Source organism: Bacillus rossius, chromosome 1, assembly GCF_032445375.1.
Source record: "Bacillus rossius redtenbacheri isolate Brsri chromosome 1, Brsri_v3, whole genome shotgun sequence".
Lineage (NCBI taxonomy): Eukaryota > Metazoa > Arthropoda > Insecta > Phasmatodea > Bacillidae > Bacillus > Bacillus rossius.
In genome coordinates this window covers 153,912,579-153,932,012 of record NC_086330.1, presented here as the reverse complement: position 1 = coordinate 153,932,012, position 19,434 = coordinate 153,912,579, and the positions used below count along the sequence as shown (strand labels likewise).

At 35.0% G+C, this 19,434-nt stretch overlaps 1 protein-coding gene across 8 annotated transcripts in view; it reads left to right on the top strand.

Annotated features, from left to right (window-relative positions):
- LOC134546312 (nuclear receptor coactivator 3) overlaps positions 1–19,434 on the top strand; it is a 616,306-nt gene that overhangs the window by 480,863 nt on the left and 116,009 nt on the right. For 5 of the 8 annotated variants that reach the window (XM_063389041.1, XM_063389038.1, XM_063389042.1 and 2 more), the window contains 9 exons: positions 617–727; positions 8,118–8,268; positions 9,707–9,823; positions 10,668–10,845; positions 11,651–11,784; positions 12,688–12,921; positions 13,502–13,728; positions 16,626–17,343; positions 18,112–18,676. In XM_063389041.1, coding sequence (XP_063245111.1) covers positions 657–727; positions 8,118–8,268; positions 9,707–9,823; positions 10,668–10,845; positions 11,651–11,784; positions 12,688–12,921; positions 13,502–13,728; positions 16,626–17,343; positions 18,112–18,676 — 2,395 coding nt within the window. In that variant the 5' untranslated portion in view covers positions 617–656. The remainder of the gene's footprint in view (positions 1–616; positions 728–8,117; positions 8,269–9,706; positions 9,824–10,667; positions 10,846–11,650; positions 11,785–12,687; positions 12,922–13,501; positions 13,729–16,625; positions 17,344–18,111; positions 18,677–19,434) is intronic. The other 3 variants (XM_063389043.1, XM_063389044.1, XM_063389045.1) reach the window with 1 other exon arrangement.

Here is a 19,434-nt window from a genome sequence, read left to right as displayed (position 1 = left end):
AGCACAGTAATGCTACTTGGGGGCCATGGTTTACCGCCAGAATCTATCAAAAAAAAAACTGAAGGCAAGCTGCTAGATTGGTGCAGGATTATAGAATGTGCTAAACCATAGAATGCTGGAAAAAAACTTTCCACTGTATTATGTTTCATCCTACTTAAACTCACCAGTAAATGTCACAAACAAAGCAAGCCAGAAGGTGTTTTGTTTCTTCAGACCTAGTAAACGGAAAACTCTTAGCCATGACTGAAGTATTATTGCTAGAGTACTTTCATCCTTCAGAGAAATTTCTGAAATGAACAAGTGCTATTAAATATCATGCTCACAAAAGTACTTAGAATGAATTACCTTAACTAATAGTGATGTCCACTTTGCATTCTACAGACAATAATCACCAATAATGTCTGGGAATGAGATGATACTGTCTTATTTATTAGATACAAAAGTCATTAATCATCTTACAATGAACTGTTGGCAACTTTGCAATCTTTATAGTCTCATATTGAAGCTGTAGGTTTTCATTGAAATATGATTGAGTTATTGGTATGAAAATGGTCTTAGTCCCAGTATATATTTAATGTGTAATTAATGTGCCCTGTATTGTTTCTTCTTGTTTTAGGCCTGGCCCATGTGACCTCCAAGACCCTTTGTGGGTCAAGATGAGTACTGCAGTCTCAGGGGGTTCAACCAAGAAACGAAAAAAATCAGATACCAAGCCTCAGTCGCAGATGTGAGTATCTTGGGCCAGTGACTGTCATATTTTGTATTCATAAATAAGAATATGAATGTATTTGCAAAAAATTATTTTCCATGAATATGAATATATTATATTTGCAGTTGTGAATATGAATTCAGGTGTATCAATATTTTAGTGTGAATATGTACATACTAAGAGGTTGTAAGCCACTTAAGATGCCCATTGATAAATGATGAATAAAACAAAAACTTCAATTTAATAATTAAGTCATGTTTCACTTATATAGCTGTATTTAAAATGTTATTATATTGTTCCACTTCCATTTTATATTTTATACACATCATTATGAAGTAGGCTATTATTTGTGTTTCATGATACACTTGTCTTCAATGTGTACATCTCTCTTTGGTGTTACTGAGTCAGTGATGAACTTAACTATATATAGGATTAATATAAATCTGTGTATAAAATTAATTATTAAATTTAGTTAATAGTAGAGATAAATTTTAATTTTTAACCAATTGAAAAATGATGAATATAACAAACACTTAGTTTTAATATACATGAAATATTTATTACAAATTCAATTTATTTAAATATATTGCAAGCACATTAGTTGTCTCTGGTGATTCAATAATCGTCCTTACTGTTGATTGATTCAATATACACTTTCACTTGACGTGCAACTCTTGATCATGACAAAGCCACATACACTTGGTCATGTGAAGATAGATTGAACAATAAAATATGTATTTCATATTTCATTGCATATAAAGGTGATACCAACAAAAAAGGAAAGACCATTCATCTACCTTATGACAATCATTCAAACACAGAATGGCACAAGGAAAGATATTGTGCATGCCTGTGGAAAAATAATGTTCATATATATGAGAAGATAATGGTCAAACACACAGTCATTCACACACAATTATATAAATCAACTAACACACAGAATCATACATTTGAGAGACTTAACTCACCGATGATGTGCAGGAAAATGGCTTATCCAACACCGAAATGTAGTAAAAATATTATGTTTGCACTGACTCTGCAGCAATGCTAGGGGGAACAGGTTAGCAAAGAACAATGAAAATATTACACTATAAGTGCATGAAAACAGAGTTGTACCACTGACTCAAATCGCAATGCTAGGAGGTACAGGTTAGCAAAGAGCAATAAAAATGATTTAGCCCAAAGTTTAATGCAATCATTAAGTCTATGATGAGCATAACTATATATAGGATATTCACGTATTCGTATTCTCCTATCAGTGAATACAAAAATTGACCACCTTCATTAATATTTACACTGTTTTTTCGAGCTCTAGAGTACAGTTTAGGTACTTCCCAACATCCTAAATGAAAACTCCACAGGTCCACCCTCTCATAAAAATATGTCTTTTAATAATTAAGAACATACTAAATATTTCAATCGGATAAAAATAAAATATACTGTTATTTCTTAGGCAAAAGTATATTATGCACAAGTGTCATAACCATGTGTAGCATAATCAATAAGAAATTGGGTATGAAATTTAAATTGAATCAGTGTCTTCAAAAATTTATATACACACACTAGTTAAGTAAATTATTTAACTTTTAAAAGGAAGATCAAACTATTAAATATGGCAATAGTCTGTATCCTAGTATTACATGAATAGAAAACCATAATTACATTACATCGACATCTATCAAGTGCTTCGAACATACAAGGAAATACACACACACACTTTAACATTAAGAACATTTCTTATTAGCTTAAAAGTTTTAGTTATAAAAAAGTAATAGCAAATAATTTTTGTTATGAAACCAAGATTTTTATGGTTTTACTACAACTAACAGGTTTATATTATTTTGAAATAGTTAAAAAGTTCACCAAAATATAATTGTCTTAAGAGCCATTCCACCTCAATTCAGGCAGTTAGCAAGATAATGTGTCAGGTCACCATCTCAGATTTGCTTTAAAAAATTACAGCAGTTACAACCAGTGCAGACAAGAAGTATGCCAAAAGGATTTTGTCCCAAACATTTTTTTCCCCATGTTATAGCCTTTTGAAGTTGGTTCAAAATCAAAAAAGGTGGAAAAAGGGGTGTTTTTTAAATGAGCGGCATTTCAAAAATATTTTACTGATTTTGTTGATTTTTTTTTTATTTTGTACCTATTATAGTGAACTACAGAGTGGAATAGTTCCAATGAGCCCAACGACAATATCTTTAAGGGGGGGAAACTAAAAAATTTGGCAAACAATTTAGATTTTTTTGGATTTTCAAAAAAAAAAATTTATGTGGAATAATCAATTTTCATAAAAAGTAATTCTGGTAATATGTAGACCTATTACAGTAGTTTTACAGGAAAAATTGTTTTTAATTCTATGATGCATGGAATTATTAAAATTTAACTTTAAAATTTTCAAAATTTGACAAAAGTGCCATTTTTGATTGAAAATTACTGAAAAACCCCATATTTTAAAAATCTGAAAATTTGTAACTTTGTAGTCCTCACCTTTATTAATAGCATGCACTTTGTTGGATAGTGTGTTTTTGCCTGTAAACATTTCTAGAATTTTTTGAAAATGTAATGTCATTACCTTTTGTATGTTGTGCATGCTCAATTAATAAATGTTTTGTTGGTATCTAAATAGTATGTGATAATTTGTAACTGGTTTTGTATGAGGGGAAACCTTGGGAAATATGAAGGGGGAGTCCCTATCTGAATATTCCCAGGCGCTTGCTGTAAGGGGAATCCCTGGTAGCTTGAGGGAAATCCCTGGTGACCATAGGGGGAATCAACTACAAGACTACAAGGGAATTCCCAAACTTTTGCTGTTACAGTTGTGTTGTGTGTGTTCATGGGTGATGTTCAGCTAGTGAACTAAATCATGTCTGACTTTCATAGTACGGAGAGAATTAAATGTGTGGACTACATTAAAAGGCACAAAAAAAGTGTGTATAAAAGTAAATGTGTGAGGATGTGTAAGGTGAATGATTTAGCAGATGATATTCAAAAGTTTGTGGGTGTATCTGTTTCAGTAAATAAAAATGATATTTTGTGTAGCAACTGTGTTACTTTTTATAAAAAGAAATTTCTGGAACTTGCTGAAGATGCAGAAGAAACATCCACATCAGAGAATTTTATTCCGGAGGATGAACTAGTAAGTGTTTTAAATAGCAGTCTCATTAAAACATTAAATGTAGAAGTATCACCATTGAAATCCCCTTCAGAGGTGAGATTGGATAGGAGAGAAGGTTATGCGAGGAAAAAGAAGATAAAATTAGTTGATGAGTTAAAAACTTCTGCTGTGAACAAATTACAAGACATATATCACGTGCATCTTTCAAGTGAGTCTGATGATGAAATGCCTGTGTGTGTCAATTGTAGTCTATGGTTTTCGAATATTGACTCAGCTCTTCATACTTGTAACTACAATGGAAAAGTACAGCTACTAACATTGGTACCACAAACATTTAGTAAAACTGTATTGAAGGAAAAATTACCTTCAGTGTCAAAGTACCTCATTGATAAATGTCGCACAGTTATAAAAAATAAGGGAATTTATGCTCAACCTGACCCCTATAGTGGACATCCTTTACCTACACAGGTACAAGATCTAGCATTATCATATTACCTAGAAGATAGTAAAGACTGTTCAAGGGAAAGTCCAAACAAAAAAGATGTTATTTGCATTAAGGATGGTAATGGCGAGAAAGTAAAAAAGGTTAAAAGATTCATGACAAGGTCCATCAAAGAGGCATGCAAAGCATTCAAAAAAGATAATCCTCTTATAGAAATTAGTCTTTCAAAGTTTTATGCCTTACGACCAAGATGGGTGAAAATTCAGCCAGAACAGACTGTGTGTTCTTGTATTTACTGCAGTAACATGCAACTTATCTGTGTAGCTCTTTGAAATGTAACAAATAACCAAATTGATGAAGACTATCTTCTACTGAAGTGTTTGTGTGACGAAACAAGGAATGAAGATTGCTGGCTCGAGGAGTGTGGAGACTGTCCTGGCACAGAAACATTAACTGTTGAAAACTTTGGCTTGGATGAAGGGGAAGAAGTTACATTTGCGATTTGGGAACATGGTGACCTCATAAAAAAAACTGTATCTGTAAATAATTTTCTGGAACATGTAAGGCATTGGGTTAAAAAAGCTATTCCTCACAGTTACATTAGGAAAATACAAAGGGAAGGAATAGCTGAAGCAAGAAGTTCTGTCCAACAAAATAATGCTCTTGTTTTACATTTTGATTTTGCTGAGAACTGGTCAGTTGTATTGCCTGATGAAATCCAAACTTACCACTGGCAAACTGATCAGCTTTCACTGTTTACCTGTGTTGCATACTTTGGTGCGGAAATAAGAAGTTTTGTTATAGTATCTGATGATATAGCTCACGACTCTGCTCACGTTCTCTGTGCTTTAGAGGTTATAAAACTGGAAATTTCAAAATTTTGTCAGTTAGAACTTTTGAGTTCAATAGTGTACATTACAGATGGGGCAGCTGGACATTTCAAAAATAGGTTTCAGCTGTATGAACTATGTAAAAATACTCAAACTATTGAAAAAAAATGGATTTTTTCTGCTACAGGGCATGGCAAAAGTGCATGTGATGCAATAGGTGGTTTGTGTAAACACTTTGCAACTAAGTTCAATCTTCGGGCAGAGTGTGTTAATGCCATTAGAGATTCTGCTTCATTTGTTGCTGAAGTAGGTAACCTTGTACCAAAGATAACTCTATTGGCTCTTGAAAGTAAAACAATTCAAACGTATAGGTCATCTAAGGAAAAAGAATGGGCTACTGTAAAACCAGTTGTTGGAATACAATCTAAACATTACTGGCTGATTAAAAATGAGACATACATGGGACGCACAATTAAAGATAAAATAGAAATAGTTGTACAATCTAACCAGATTAAAACACATTATTCAATAAATGATTTCCAAGTAGGCCAGTTCGTTGCTTGTGTATACGATCAGAATTGGTGGATGGGACAGATCACTGGTATATCTAAAGAGTTGAACGACATGACAGTGTCTTTTATGCATCCCCATGGTTCAGCTAAAGGGTTTCAGTGGCCACAGGAATCTGGAAAGAAGAAGGATGAATGTCCGGTGCCACTACAAAATGTTTTGTTAGCAGTAAGCAATCCTACTCAACTTGGACAATCAGCAAGACTCCACACTTTCGACAAAGCTGAGTTGATGAAGATCCAGCAGATCTACTGTCTTTAATCAGCCAAATAATATTTTAGGAAGTTTGTCAATATATGTTACATATAGTTGAGGAAGGGTAAGCAGTCTACATATAATTAATTATAGGTACATATTGTTGGTTTCAATTTTACTTTGAAATTTTGGTTTTCATGCAAGTTAAAGAGTATGCATATGTATTATATGTGTGTATATGTATTGTGCATATTATGTTAATGTGATAATGTATACACAGACTCTCCTTTTGTAATTCCCAAGGTTTCCCCAATTTACAAATTACATCTCACTTTTTGGAAACTAACAAAACATTTGTTAATTGAGTGTGCAGACCTTAGAAAATGTAAGAAAATTACATTTTCAAAAAATTCTAGAAATGTTTACAGGCAAAAACACACTATCCAACAAAGTGCATGCTATTACTAAAGGTGAGGACTACAAAGTTACAAATTTTCAGATTTTTAAAATATGGGATTTTTGAGTAATTTTCAATCAAAAATGGCACTTTTGTCAAATTTTGAAAATTTTAAAGTTAAATTTTAATAATTCCATGCATCATAGAATTAAAAACAATTTTTCCTGTAAAACTACTGTAATAGGTCCACATATTACCAGAATTACTTTTTATGAAAATTGATTATTCCACATAAAAATTTTTTTTTGAAAATTCAAAAAAATTCAAATTTTTTGCCAAATTCTTTAGTTTCCCCCCCCCCCCCCCCCCTTAAAGATATTGTCGTTGGGCTCATTGGAACTATTCCACTCTGTAGTTCACTATAATAGGTACAAAATAAAAAAAAATCAACAAAATCAGTAAAATAGTTTTGAAATGCCGCTCATTTAAAAAACACCCCTTTTTCCACCTTTTTTGATTTCGAACCAACTTCAAAAGGCTATAACATGGGGAAAAAATTTTTTGGGACAAAATCCTTTTGGCATACTTCTTGTCTGCACTGGTTGTAACTGCTGTAATTTTTTAAAGCAAATCCGAGATGGTGACCTGACACGCTCCTGCCTGAATTGAAATGGAATGGCTCTTAAATAACATAATTAAAAATATATATTCCATACCAAATTCATAAAAAAAATTCTTTCTTCCACTTCTCTATATCACACTTCACTCACTTATGAGTTTAATTATGAGTTAGCTGGTAATATAATGCATTTTTTAAATTTTGCACCACTGAATCTTATTATTTTTTGCATACCTGAGCACTTAATGGCAGTAGTGTGTTGAACCTCCTGAATATTTTTAGTATTGTCTGGTAATGCTGGGGCATTTCGAAGCCTGTACAGTGTCCGTAACTGACACAGCTTGATTTTTTATATTATTTTGATTAGAAGGACCACAATGACCTCGTGTCCTCTTCAAAGTCGACAAATTCATTTTCGGGAAGTTCTGTCACCATCTGTACGTTATCACTATCTTGGATCAATACATCCACTGATTTTCATTTATAAGGTACTTAAAGTGAAATTATTAATTTCTCTTGAGCAAATACTTCAACATGTAGAAAATTTTTACTTGAATTTAGGAAATATAAAGGGCCGCGATTGCAGCAGTTTCCCCTTGGGAAACATGGCGCTTCGACCTCAGATGTTTGTGTCTGCATCTGTGCACACACGTTGAACAGGATCTGCATGGCTGTCACATTTCACACAGGGCTTGGAGCAGCACTTGGCCCACAGGAGCTTCTCACTACGTGCCACTGCCTCAGTGGCCATTAATAGGCTTCTTATGGTCGCACCTGTAATTTTGTATATGTGCATTTGCTTCCTGGATGTTTATCAACACTGAACAGAATATCTAGGTAGAAAGCACATTGTGCAGACCAAGTGAAAGTGCTTTTTTTATGTTATTCTCTTGCTCATAGTTAAGTTGGAGTAGTTTTTTAAAGCTTTTTAAATGCTATTGGATTGCTTGTAGAAGCTAGCTGGGTAACTACAACTTTCCCTGTTGCACCTTGACTTCTATAAACACTTCAAACAGTATTTAATTTAAACAAACTTATCGACCTTGAACATTCTACACATCTATGATTTTATTCATTTAAAAACTGCCAACTACAACAAACCTCAAGCCTAGAAAAAAATTGCATATTAACAATAAAGGGTAGAAACAAAAAAAAATGAATTTGCTCTAATTGCGGAATATGTAACAGTGTAGTTGTGTTAATTTTAGCATCTTAACACGTGGTGTGTGTGTTGCAGCAATAAGTGCCTTAATGAGAAACGGCGACGGGAGCAAGAGAACATCTATATTGAAGAGCTGGCTGAGCTGATTTCTGCCAGCTTTGTTGACATGAGCTCGCGCTCCGTCAAACCCGACAAGTGCGCCATCCTCCAAGAAACTGTCAACCAGGTAAGTCATGACACAGTGCGTTATGGAACAAGAAATAGTGACAGTCACAATTAATTAATCTCCATTAGGTAGATACTGTGCAAATTTGGTCAATGTATTTTGGGTTATAGATGACATCAATTGCAGTACAATCAACTTTATTAAAATAACTTTAATGCAATTCTTATGTTAATTCCATTGGGATAGCATAATGCCGGGGAGGGAAGTTTGAAAGATCAGCACATTATTGAAAAAATATATTTTTGTTCTCCATAGAAAGCATGGAGTAGATCTTATGTCCACCATGTCATAAGATCAATTTTCTGGTTTAATCTAGCAGTGGTACACATTATTTGGCTTCACTTTACTAACACTTGTAACAATGTAATTTGTTAGTCGCTAATTTTTTAGGCATGTTTCCATTACTCATTTGCAAGAAAAATTTTCACTGCAGTCTTTTCTATTACCTACTATATAAAAAAAAAAAGTCACATATATGACGTTGTTGTGTTGAGATTTTCTATTCCTATTTTACATATCAAATTTTTATCATGTTTTTTTTCCAGTTAAAGTCATAATTATGTTGTACAGTACTGTTCTTTATATTGCATGGAAAGCATATATATTTTTGAAAATATTATTTGGGTTGTTCCTTCTTAATATGACCTGATGTTTAAATGTTCACTAAATATACAGACAGTAGTTGCTTGGTCTCTGGGTTGTATCCGTGTCAGTTGGTAACTGTTACCCAGATGATGGTGACTGCAAGGTGGACCAAAGCGTTGGTGATATCTTTGCCTTTGCGGCTAAAACCCAGGAGTCAAGCAACTCCAGACAATGGCCGCGAAAATCTGTGATCTTTATTAATGTACAGACAGTGTAAAAATAGCCATATATACTTTAAGGGATTTTAATGGTAATGTAATAATGATTAAAAATTAAAAAAGTGATTTATTACATCAAAGTTTGCCACAGTTTAACCTAACAGTTGAACATTTTTTCTGGAGTTAGTGGTTTGTACCAAATTTATTGTCACACTAGAGAACTGAATGAAGATATAATGCTATTTCATTTTTTATATGCTTAAACCATTCGTAGCATATATTTATGTAAAAAAAATTTCATAGTCTTTAATTTCTTTTAATTTTTTGACAAGTGTGTTTATGTTTATTCCATTCTTTGAGCCCCCCCCCCCCTCCCCCCCCCCCCCTTTTTTTTTAGATATTAATTTAATTTTACATTTTATGTTAGTTACTGTTGGCATTAATTAATATTTTCTGTTTTATCATTTAATATTTGGTTGACTAAGTGATCACAACCAATATTTTGTTAAAGTTGTTGAAGATGGAATAATTAATGTTTGACCTCAATCTTGTATTAGTATACTGGTATATTTATTCCTACTTGATGTAATGCATGAGGGAATTGGATTTATATATTTTTTTTATCTATGTTGCAGATTCGTCATATAAAGGAGCAGGAAGGTCCAAGTAGTGATGCTGTTCAGCAAGGAGAAGTCTCTTCATCTAGACCCACTATCTTGCCTAACGACGTGATAGGACCCTTGCTTTTAGAAGTATGCTTGATGTTACACACTCTCAGCATCATTTTGTTTTGTTAATACTGAAATCTAGTAAGAACAGAATTGTTATGATGCCATTTACTGAGTTTTAAATCCAGAATTTACTAAATGATGTATGCTTTTGACATATCAGTTCAACCTTCAAAAAATATTGTACTAAATTTGTAGATCGTTTATGCTTTTTGCTTGATGATGTGAATACAAATTTGGCTTTTTATGATAAAATTTATTTCAGTCATTAAAAATAACTCTTTTGTCATTGGTTTCACTAAAACCTCGTGTTTGTTAAAATTTGTTTGCATTAAAATTATTACAATAATAATAATAATAATAATAATAATAATAATAATAATCATCATCATCAACTGCTTCCAATCTGTGGCCGGATCAGCAAAGAAAAGTTCCTCTATCTTCCTTTGTTACTCCACCATTCCTCCTATCTTCTCTCTGTTCCATTCTTCAGCTCTCTCCCACACTTCTTTAACTATCTGTTTTCCCACATTCTCATTGGTCATCCTTGGTCTTCCTTGGTCTTCCTTTATCTTCCTTGATCTTTCTTGGGGCCTTATTACTATTTACTTGTATATTATATTTCATTGTAATACATTTTGACAACTGTGTACATTAGGATTTTTTTTATTTTTATAAAAATATTATGGTCACTGCAGTTATTTGAATTTTGCTTAACATGAAATTTTTATAGCTATTTTAAAATATACTTCTGCTCTGTGTGCCTCTCCAACTATTTGCATCCACACATGTTAAATGTCCATGAAAATTAATGTTAACTGGCCTGAGTTTTGTTTTTCAGATGTTAATCTGTAATTTATTTCCACAGGCCCTAGAGGGCTTCTTGTTTGTGGTGAACACGGATGGGAAGATAGAGTACGTGACGGAGAATGTGTCACAGTTCATCAAATATGCCAAGGATGATCTTGTTGGAGAGAGCATCTACAACATCATTCACCATGGAGACCACGCTCGGTTCAGTGCAAGCCTGCTGCCCATGTCGATAGGTACTGGTGGTGTGATGACACCTTTTGTCGCTTTTATGAGAGGTGTGGTGCTCTCAACTTCGAATTCCAAGCTCCTTTGGAAGCCAAGACCCTGAAAACACTGTTCAAGGAAATTACTTTTATTAGAATGCTTTTTGCATTTCATATGATTTCTTCGGCCTCTTATGTCAGTTTGGGTGAAAATGTTTGTGAATGAATGTTCTGAATTGAAATTTTAGTTGTGTTTGGATGTGGTTTTTTAGTTTATTCCCTTTTTTTTCCCCACTGGCCAAGTATATTTTGGGGATTGTATATTTTAATTTTGGTGGAACAGCCATGTTTGTAGTGGTATTTGTGTGTGGTGTTGAAAATAGTACGAGTGATTAATATTTTCGCCAGTATTATTTTATTGTTTATACTGTCCCACTGAATAAATTTTTTTAAATATTGATAATCAAGTAATATGCATTTAAAATTCATTTTAGGTGTCATTTTTATTGGTTAATTGGCTGTGGTACGAGTGTATGACGACAAGATTAAAGTAGTTTGTATACTATCATGGTCTCTTTGGTGTTTTTTTTTAATTTCAGTTTTAACTCATAGTAAGTTTAGAATGCATGATTTGGACTATCTTGCAAATTAAAATATTTTGTTTGTGGTAGCTGAATAAAATTATAAATAAACTTTTGCTGTTACTGTGTTATACAAAAATGTTTTTTGTTTCAAATTCAAATATAGGTTATACTGTATTCAAATCAATGCCAGTAAAATTTAATGGAAATTGTAACTATCATGTGTAAATTTTATTTTGGTGCTTTTGTTCCAGCTTGGACTAGTGAGTCGTCGGCGAATAGCAAAGGCAAGGATATTTGTTGTCGCTTTCTGGTTAAGCCTCCTGATGATCAGGACGAAACTATGGAAGAAAAGCAACAACGTGTATCCAAGTATGAAAATATGCAGGTTAGTGTGAGCATAGGATATTTTCTTTAAATGTCCAATAATGTTTCGACATTTTGGTTTTTCAAATAGGGTTAAGAATAGTATTTTTCTTATACTTCAGATTTTTTTAATATTTTGAAACTCACAGTTTCATTAGCATTAAAACTACAGTTAATCATGCAAATGGTGAAAGGCACTACAGACGGCAGATTTTCCATAATTGAAGTATTTGTTTCCTGCCATCGTCCACACTTTTCTTGTTTTTGTGGCCACTTGGTCTGGCTGGCCTTGTTGGATCCTTGTAGCAGATTTTGATAACCATGAAGGGAATGTGCATCTTAATTGTTCCTCACTGTTTATTTGAAAAAGAGTTTTATTTTCTTCAAATGAAAATGTGTTCATTTTTACAGTTGTAGTTTGGAACAGGAGTTATTTAACTATGGAAGTTTATGTTTTTTGGAAACACAATGCATATGCAGATATTTTAAAAGTTATTTTCATGTGGAAACAATTTTTGGAGTTAAATTTTTAAAACAATTTTAATATTTGTTTTTATGTATTACACTAGTAGATCCAGGAGGAGGGGTGGTTTGAGAGGTCAAAGTAACCTGTTCCATTCTGATGAAATTAACATTGGATGAAATTACCTTTTATAGAGGGAGGGAAAAACTTTTGTTTGTGAACACGAGTGTCTGGATTGCCAATGTTCTTAGGCTATTCTTGGGCAGTGTATAACAGATTTTTTATTTCATTTTTTTTATTTGCAGTTAGTACACAGCTCACTTTTGATAAGTAGTCTGGCTCACTGTGATTAGTACTTTTTTGAGGTACCTTCAGCTACCTACACTATTTGCAACACCCTTGTCCTTGGCGGTGGATGTGTGGCAGAGCAGTAGGGTACCTGTTCTCTCACCACGTGTGCAGGTGACATCCACACTCCTCCCATTCCCAAGTGAGAAGACTGATGGTGGTGGCGTGAGCTCGGAGTCTGCCGAAGTCGGTCCGTGCCTGATGTGCGTCGCCCGTAGGGTGCCTCAGAGTGAGAAGAATATAGGGACGCCCATCGAGCAGTTCACCACCAAACTGGAACCTAGCGGGAAGATCATCAGCGTCGACACAAGCGGAGTATCTTCTACGTATTCACAGTACCTTAACAAAGTGAGTATACCATATACTGACTAAACAGTTTTATTTTGTTTATGTTGCTTATGTTTCTTGAAAAAGTTTAAATCATGAGACTTTAAATGGGGGTTTATGTTATCTTGAGTTTATATGAGCCATTGAGGGTTTTTTATTAAAATTTTTAACATGCCCACCAACATTTTGGGAACAAATGTTATTATTGAACAAGTTTCAAGAGACAGAAGTTTAAATATTCACATCTATCATGGTCATTACTCTCTTTAATTTTAAAGCATATTTTGGAGTATGAAAGGTAAAATCTACTCCTGTAAATATTTACTTTAGTTGCTATAGTGTTCAATGTGTTTTTTCGAAAATAAAGATTTTTGAGTTTTTGTCAGGTTAACCCTAAATATCTGCAGTGCTTCATGTCTGTGTTAGTATGTAGTTTCTTGTGTGCTTCATCTTATTGGTCGGCCCATTGTTGCCCTTCATATCTGCTACGCCTCATATATCCGGGTTAGCATGTAGTTTCTCGTGTGCTTCATCCTGTCGGTCGCCCCAGTACGGAGAGACGGTCATGCGCTGTGAGGAGGGGACATTGTGACTGTCGCAGGACATAATAGACCACATAATCCAGGAGCTGTGCGACAGCCAGGACTTCCAGAAGGTGTCGAGCCACCTGAAGGAGACGTTGAGCGGGGGCTCCCACACCAGCGTGCCGTACCGGCTGTGCGTCATGAACCCAGACAAGTACATACAGGTGCAGACCAAGTCCAAGTTCTTCAAGTCCAGCTCCGTCTCCGAGCCGGACTTCATCATGGCCACCCACTCCATCATCGGGTGAGCACTCGACGACAGTTGCCGCTTTCCTGTTGCAGCATGGAGCTAGGTGGCATTTTAGAGCAAGGCGAAACTGCCATCATGCAGGGATGGTTAAAATGGTATTTTCCTGCTAAATGTTATTCTAAACTAAATAAATGAAGATGAACTAATTCTAAAAATTTGAACATTGAATTTTTTGGTGAGATGATGTTGCTAACAAACTGATGCATACCAGTGTGTGAATACATTCTTTTGTTCCCACAGTTTTTTGGCTGTGATTTGTGTGTGTCAAATTTTTAGATTCCCTTAACACTGGACAAATTTACAAGAATGTTGTAGATCATGGATATGGGTTTCTGTATGTGGTAACATGCAAGATGTGATTGACTACGGTTTCTTTCTAATATTAAAGTTTTTAAACCAACCCTGAAAAAAAAAACTTAACTGCCCATAACTTAACTCATTTTAAAGAAAAATAATCCCTTGTTTTTAAAAATGGTTTCAGTTTCAGCTCTGTGCATTTGGAGTAAGTATTGCTGCAAAAACAACCTATTTTATTAAAATTTCACTGCTTTACATGATTTGTTTGTAAACATGAATAGATTACATAGCAGTCATTTTTTCATGTGTAGAAAAAAATAAGATAAAAGGCAGGACTGCTTAAGTGTTCATTTGATAGCGAACCAAATAGGTACATTAAAAGTTCAAGTTTCAGTCCAACATAAATGTTAAACCATTTTTTGCATTTGGTTTTAAACTTCTTTTTACTATGAATCAATTAATTGAATGGACTCTTTGAAGTTTGTGTACTGATGTCTACATGTAGAACTTGGCTTCAGTAGCATGTATGCATGTGTGTGCACGGGGTCAGGCACTTATGCACTTCTGTTTTCAGCTTGCATTAAATTGTTGTACTGAATCACTGTAGTAAACATCCATTTATTATGGTTGATAGTTTTACCATTAACCTACTGTTTTAATGAGTAGCAGGCTTGACACCATAATACTTGGCTATGAGCAAGGACTTTCTTGTGAAATCTGTGAAAAAATGTAATAGTACAAATCCTTTTATTTGAAAAGTATTAATATCAGACTGTAAGGTTAGATGTATTTGCTAGTTGTATATTTTCAGCTTTTACAAAATTGGTTCTTGAAAATACAATCATCTCTTAATTAAAATTTGACATTTTGAGAATTGTGTATTGAAAGTAACTAACAATTTTCTGGTATTTATACATATTTTTAGGGTGATACACACACACTATACAACAACGCTTACATGAATGATCAATTGAATAACATTTAGAGTTAATTATTAAGCTTATAACATGTGTATCATATTGTTACAAACTTATTTAATTTCAAATCTGGTGTTTTTGTATAGTTTTCTTTGTTGTTTTACAGTTTTATAAGTGCACAAATGACAAGAAGCAAAGCAAAAGAGAGATTGAAATGGGAAATTTTTGTGTGTCCATATTTTATTTCACAGTTTGAAATCATGGTAGGAGGAAGGCCCAACACTATAAATAATTTTACATGCAAAAATGTTACGTATTTTAACAGTTCCAATATATATTGTCCATTTACATGAATTAAAATTGTATTGTATTTGCTTGTGCAAAACATCAGTATCAATTAATTGTAGTAGTTAATAATGGAAACTATGTTAAAAAAATTATGATACTATATTGCATGAATATTTTTTTTTGCAAAGCTTAAAAGTAGTGATATAAGTGGTTGCAAGTATAGTATTTTTTTTGCATGATAATTTATTAGATTATTTTCTTATGAGTTAAATAATATTTTGTGCAATTATTTTTATTTAATTTTTTTTTTTTTCAGTTGGTTAGCTAAGCATGTGAGGATATTGGTATATGTTTTAAGGGCCAGATTGTACAAAATGTTGGACTGGGCTGGCAAGTTGGTGATGTTGCAGCCATTGTGTTAAGTAAACATTGCATGCTTACACAAAACATCTATTTAATGGGGATAAAGTACCGTTCAAATTATTTTGAATCTGGGTGTTGGAGAGATGACCTGTAGTTTTGATGCTTATTCCCTGCAAATTATGAATCTATACGGTATTACTAGTTCTGCATGTGCTCAAGATTTTTATTTTATTATTTTCTTAATGCATGTTGCATTGATGATTCCCTTACTTTGACTTTGTATAAATCAAGTAGATGATAATTTTATCAAACATTTTTTAGTCATAAGTATGAAATTACTATTTAATATCATACAGTTTTTAACTCTTGATCTGTACTGTAACTGTTCATCACAATAAGTAAATATAATATATAACCTACACATACTTGAATTTAAAATGTGGTATTAATTATTTTAACAAATACCAGCATGAAAGTTATAAGAATAGCCAACATTTTAGAGCCAGTTACATTATATTTATAATGAATAATAATCCACACACACACACACATACATACGTACATACATACATACACACACACTTTCTACGTGGAAAAAAAAGTTGAATTCCACGATGGAAAAAATGTTAGTTGTGTGTCATTGAATCTACCACTTTGCATGTATATTTCTTATCTCCTCAACAAATTGTACTTGTAACCCACCAGGGACGTAAACACCTGGTTGGCACAAACTAACAAATGCATGTTTATCAGGTTTTCTAAAGAATCCTAGTTGCCAAAATCATTCGGTAGTTTTGTTACTGTAGCATCCTACTTTTAGAATTGAAATTTAATAAAATATTTTAACAAACAAAATTAGGAAAATTATATTAGAATTACTGCAGAGATATGTGTTAAAAACTGAAGTAAACTGTGATGTGGAGTAAATCACTAACTTCTGTAAACAGCAGGACTTGCATGAGAGACTAACCTATTATGATCCAACTGGACTGGATTGTGTGTTGTCACCTGCCACTATCTCCATAGGGACACAGAGCCGCTCCCCACAGACTGCGGTCACCTCTCCAACTCCCACGCGACCAACTCCCCCAGCCCGGTGAACGGGGGCGGGGTGGTGACCTCGAGCGGGTTCGCGCCCCCCAGCACGCCTGGTGAGCTGGGCAACACCATCACCCTGAACGCAAGCACGTCCTACGCCACCTTCACCCTCGCCAGCAATGACATCAGCCTCAACGACTTCGACCTGTTCCCCTCGTCTACGTGGGACCTGGTGGGAAGCGAGGGGGGCGGGGGCGGAGGGGCAGGAGGCCCCGTGTGGGGGGAGAGTCGCCCGGACTCCCGCCAGAGCTCTCACAGCCCGGCGGGGCCCGGCTACAGTCCCTACCAACCCGCCCAGCCCAGTCCGGCCAACACCCCTGCCCACCCGTTCGGTAACCCCGGGTTCCCGTTCAGCCCCCTGCAGGAGTCGGTGGTGGGGGGCCCCGCCTTCTTGCTGGACGATGGAAAGGACTCGAAGGAGGGCGTGCTGGAAGGTGGAGAGAGCAACAGCGTACCTGGGGACTCGGGACGACTGCGCAACCTGCTGACGAAGCGTGCGAGCACCAGCGCGGAGGAGAGCGAGGACGGCGAGCAGCACAGGATACTGAAGGGCTTGTTGAACCAGGAGGACGACGAGGAGGTGAAGAGTCCTGCCGGCCGGAGTCACGCGTCTAGGTCCTCTACCGGCAACAACATGCTGCTCAAGGTAAATCTCCACGTTGATAGGAGAGCAGGTTGTTACTCTACAGTAATGTTGTACCAGATTAGCAATTTGTCCAGATTATGAGACTATAAAATAGTTTCAACTAGATTAACAAAAATAAGGAATATACAGTAAAATGCTATTTAAAAGTGTTAATAAGCTGCTCTTTGGAAAGAAAGAAAATACACGTTACTTTTTAAAAAGTCTGTAATATTACATTTAAAAAAATTCACTTATGCTCAAATCCACCAAAAAAATTAGAATATGTGCAGTTAAATTGGTGCCGAATTACAAAATGTACCTTACCGAAGAATGCCAGATCAAAGTGCGCAGCTGTAATTTTTTATGTTTACGAAGTTATACTTGTTTAACACCAGTAGCACATTCATCAGGAAAAACATAATAGTGAGGAACAAAATATATATATATATAGTTAAAACTCATTCTACACATCACTTTTACTTCTGAATGAGCTTTTTTTTTATTTATTATCTTACTTGAATAATGCAGTACAGTATTTTAAAAAACAAAAGTTAAAATATGTTGGTTTAAAAATATTGTTACGCAATTTTTTAAGTATCTTTTATATTAATATGTATGTATGTATGTATGTATGTATGTATGTATGTATGTATGTATGTATGTATGTATGTATGTATGTATATGTAGCTTTGTTGTACTTGATTATCAACAGGGAAGGTAATATTCCAGCTGTACCTGCATATGTATTGTTGTAGTTGTTCCTGTGTTGCTGATGTTGGCTTGTTCCAGCTGCTGAACGAGAAGAACGATGAAGATGACTTTGAGAACCAGAAGCAGAACGAGCTGCTCCACCAGCTGATGAAGAAGGGGAGTGACGACTGCAAGCCCCCGCTGTCCGTTGACACGGGCCAGCACTCGCACCCGCCTGGCTCGGATGACGACTTGCTCAAGAGCCTGGGGTTCCCTAACCGATCATCACCATCGCCGCCAGGGGGTGTGACAGTGGGGGCAGGGTCCCCTCGCAAGCGCTCTTCAGACGAGGGGAGTGACCCTGGTCCGGCGGGCAAGCGGCCGGCAGAGCACCACCCGCCCCCGCCTGGCAACAGCGAGCTGTGGAAGAAGAACAAGATGCTGGCATCACTGCTGGCGAAGCAGCCGTCCACCCCCACAACCATACCTCCCATACCTCCGTCGATAATCACAGCAACTCCACAGGAGAAGTTGCCTCGAATTATTGACCGTGTGAAGCATCAGCATCAGCAGCATCAGCAGCAACAACAGCAGCAGCAGCAGCAGCAGCAACAGCAGCAACAGCAACAGCAACAGCAACAATCGCAACAACCGCCGCCACCAGGTAACTTGTTGGAGATGTTACTCATGTATCTTGTCCTGTAATGAATGTCTTTTCTATTTTAGTCTCTGCTTTGGGTAAATATTTCTATATGTATTGAAGTTTTTATCTGTTGTTTTATCTTGCCCACCTCAAAAGTTTTCCATCTTTTGATGGGCATGTTACAATGTTATAAATACATAAAAATTAATAACATTACTGCATTCAGGTTTACATTTTCACCATTTATTAATCATTTTTGTGTATAATTATTTATGGGAATCCAAGCTATTGTATAGTGTTGTATACTTATTGAATAATATTTATTTTAGGGATAGGCCAGTCGAATCCTTGAATCACACTGAATCTTCAGTATTGGAAAGATTATGTATTCGAGAAAAAATATTATTAGAAAAATATAGGCGTAAAAATAGTAAATTAAAAAATTCAACACTGGCAAATGTTTACTAAGTTTATTTATATTTGTTTTTATACTTTTTCTAATTCTGTTCCCTAAAATATTATTCTATTAATATGTTTTAAGTAAATTAAATACTTATCTGGAAAACTTAGTTCATGAAATGAATATAAATGTATAGATTGCCATATTTAGGGACCCTAAAATATGGTGTAGCGCGAAATTTTCTGTAAACAAATTCTGCTGTTTTTTTATAGTTTTTCCCGTATTTTCTCAGATTTTTTGGAAAAACAAAGTTTGGTGCGGAACACAGCTGTTTATGCGAGTTCATCAAGGCCATTTCTAAAAACATCACACGGAAGGT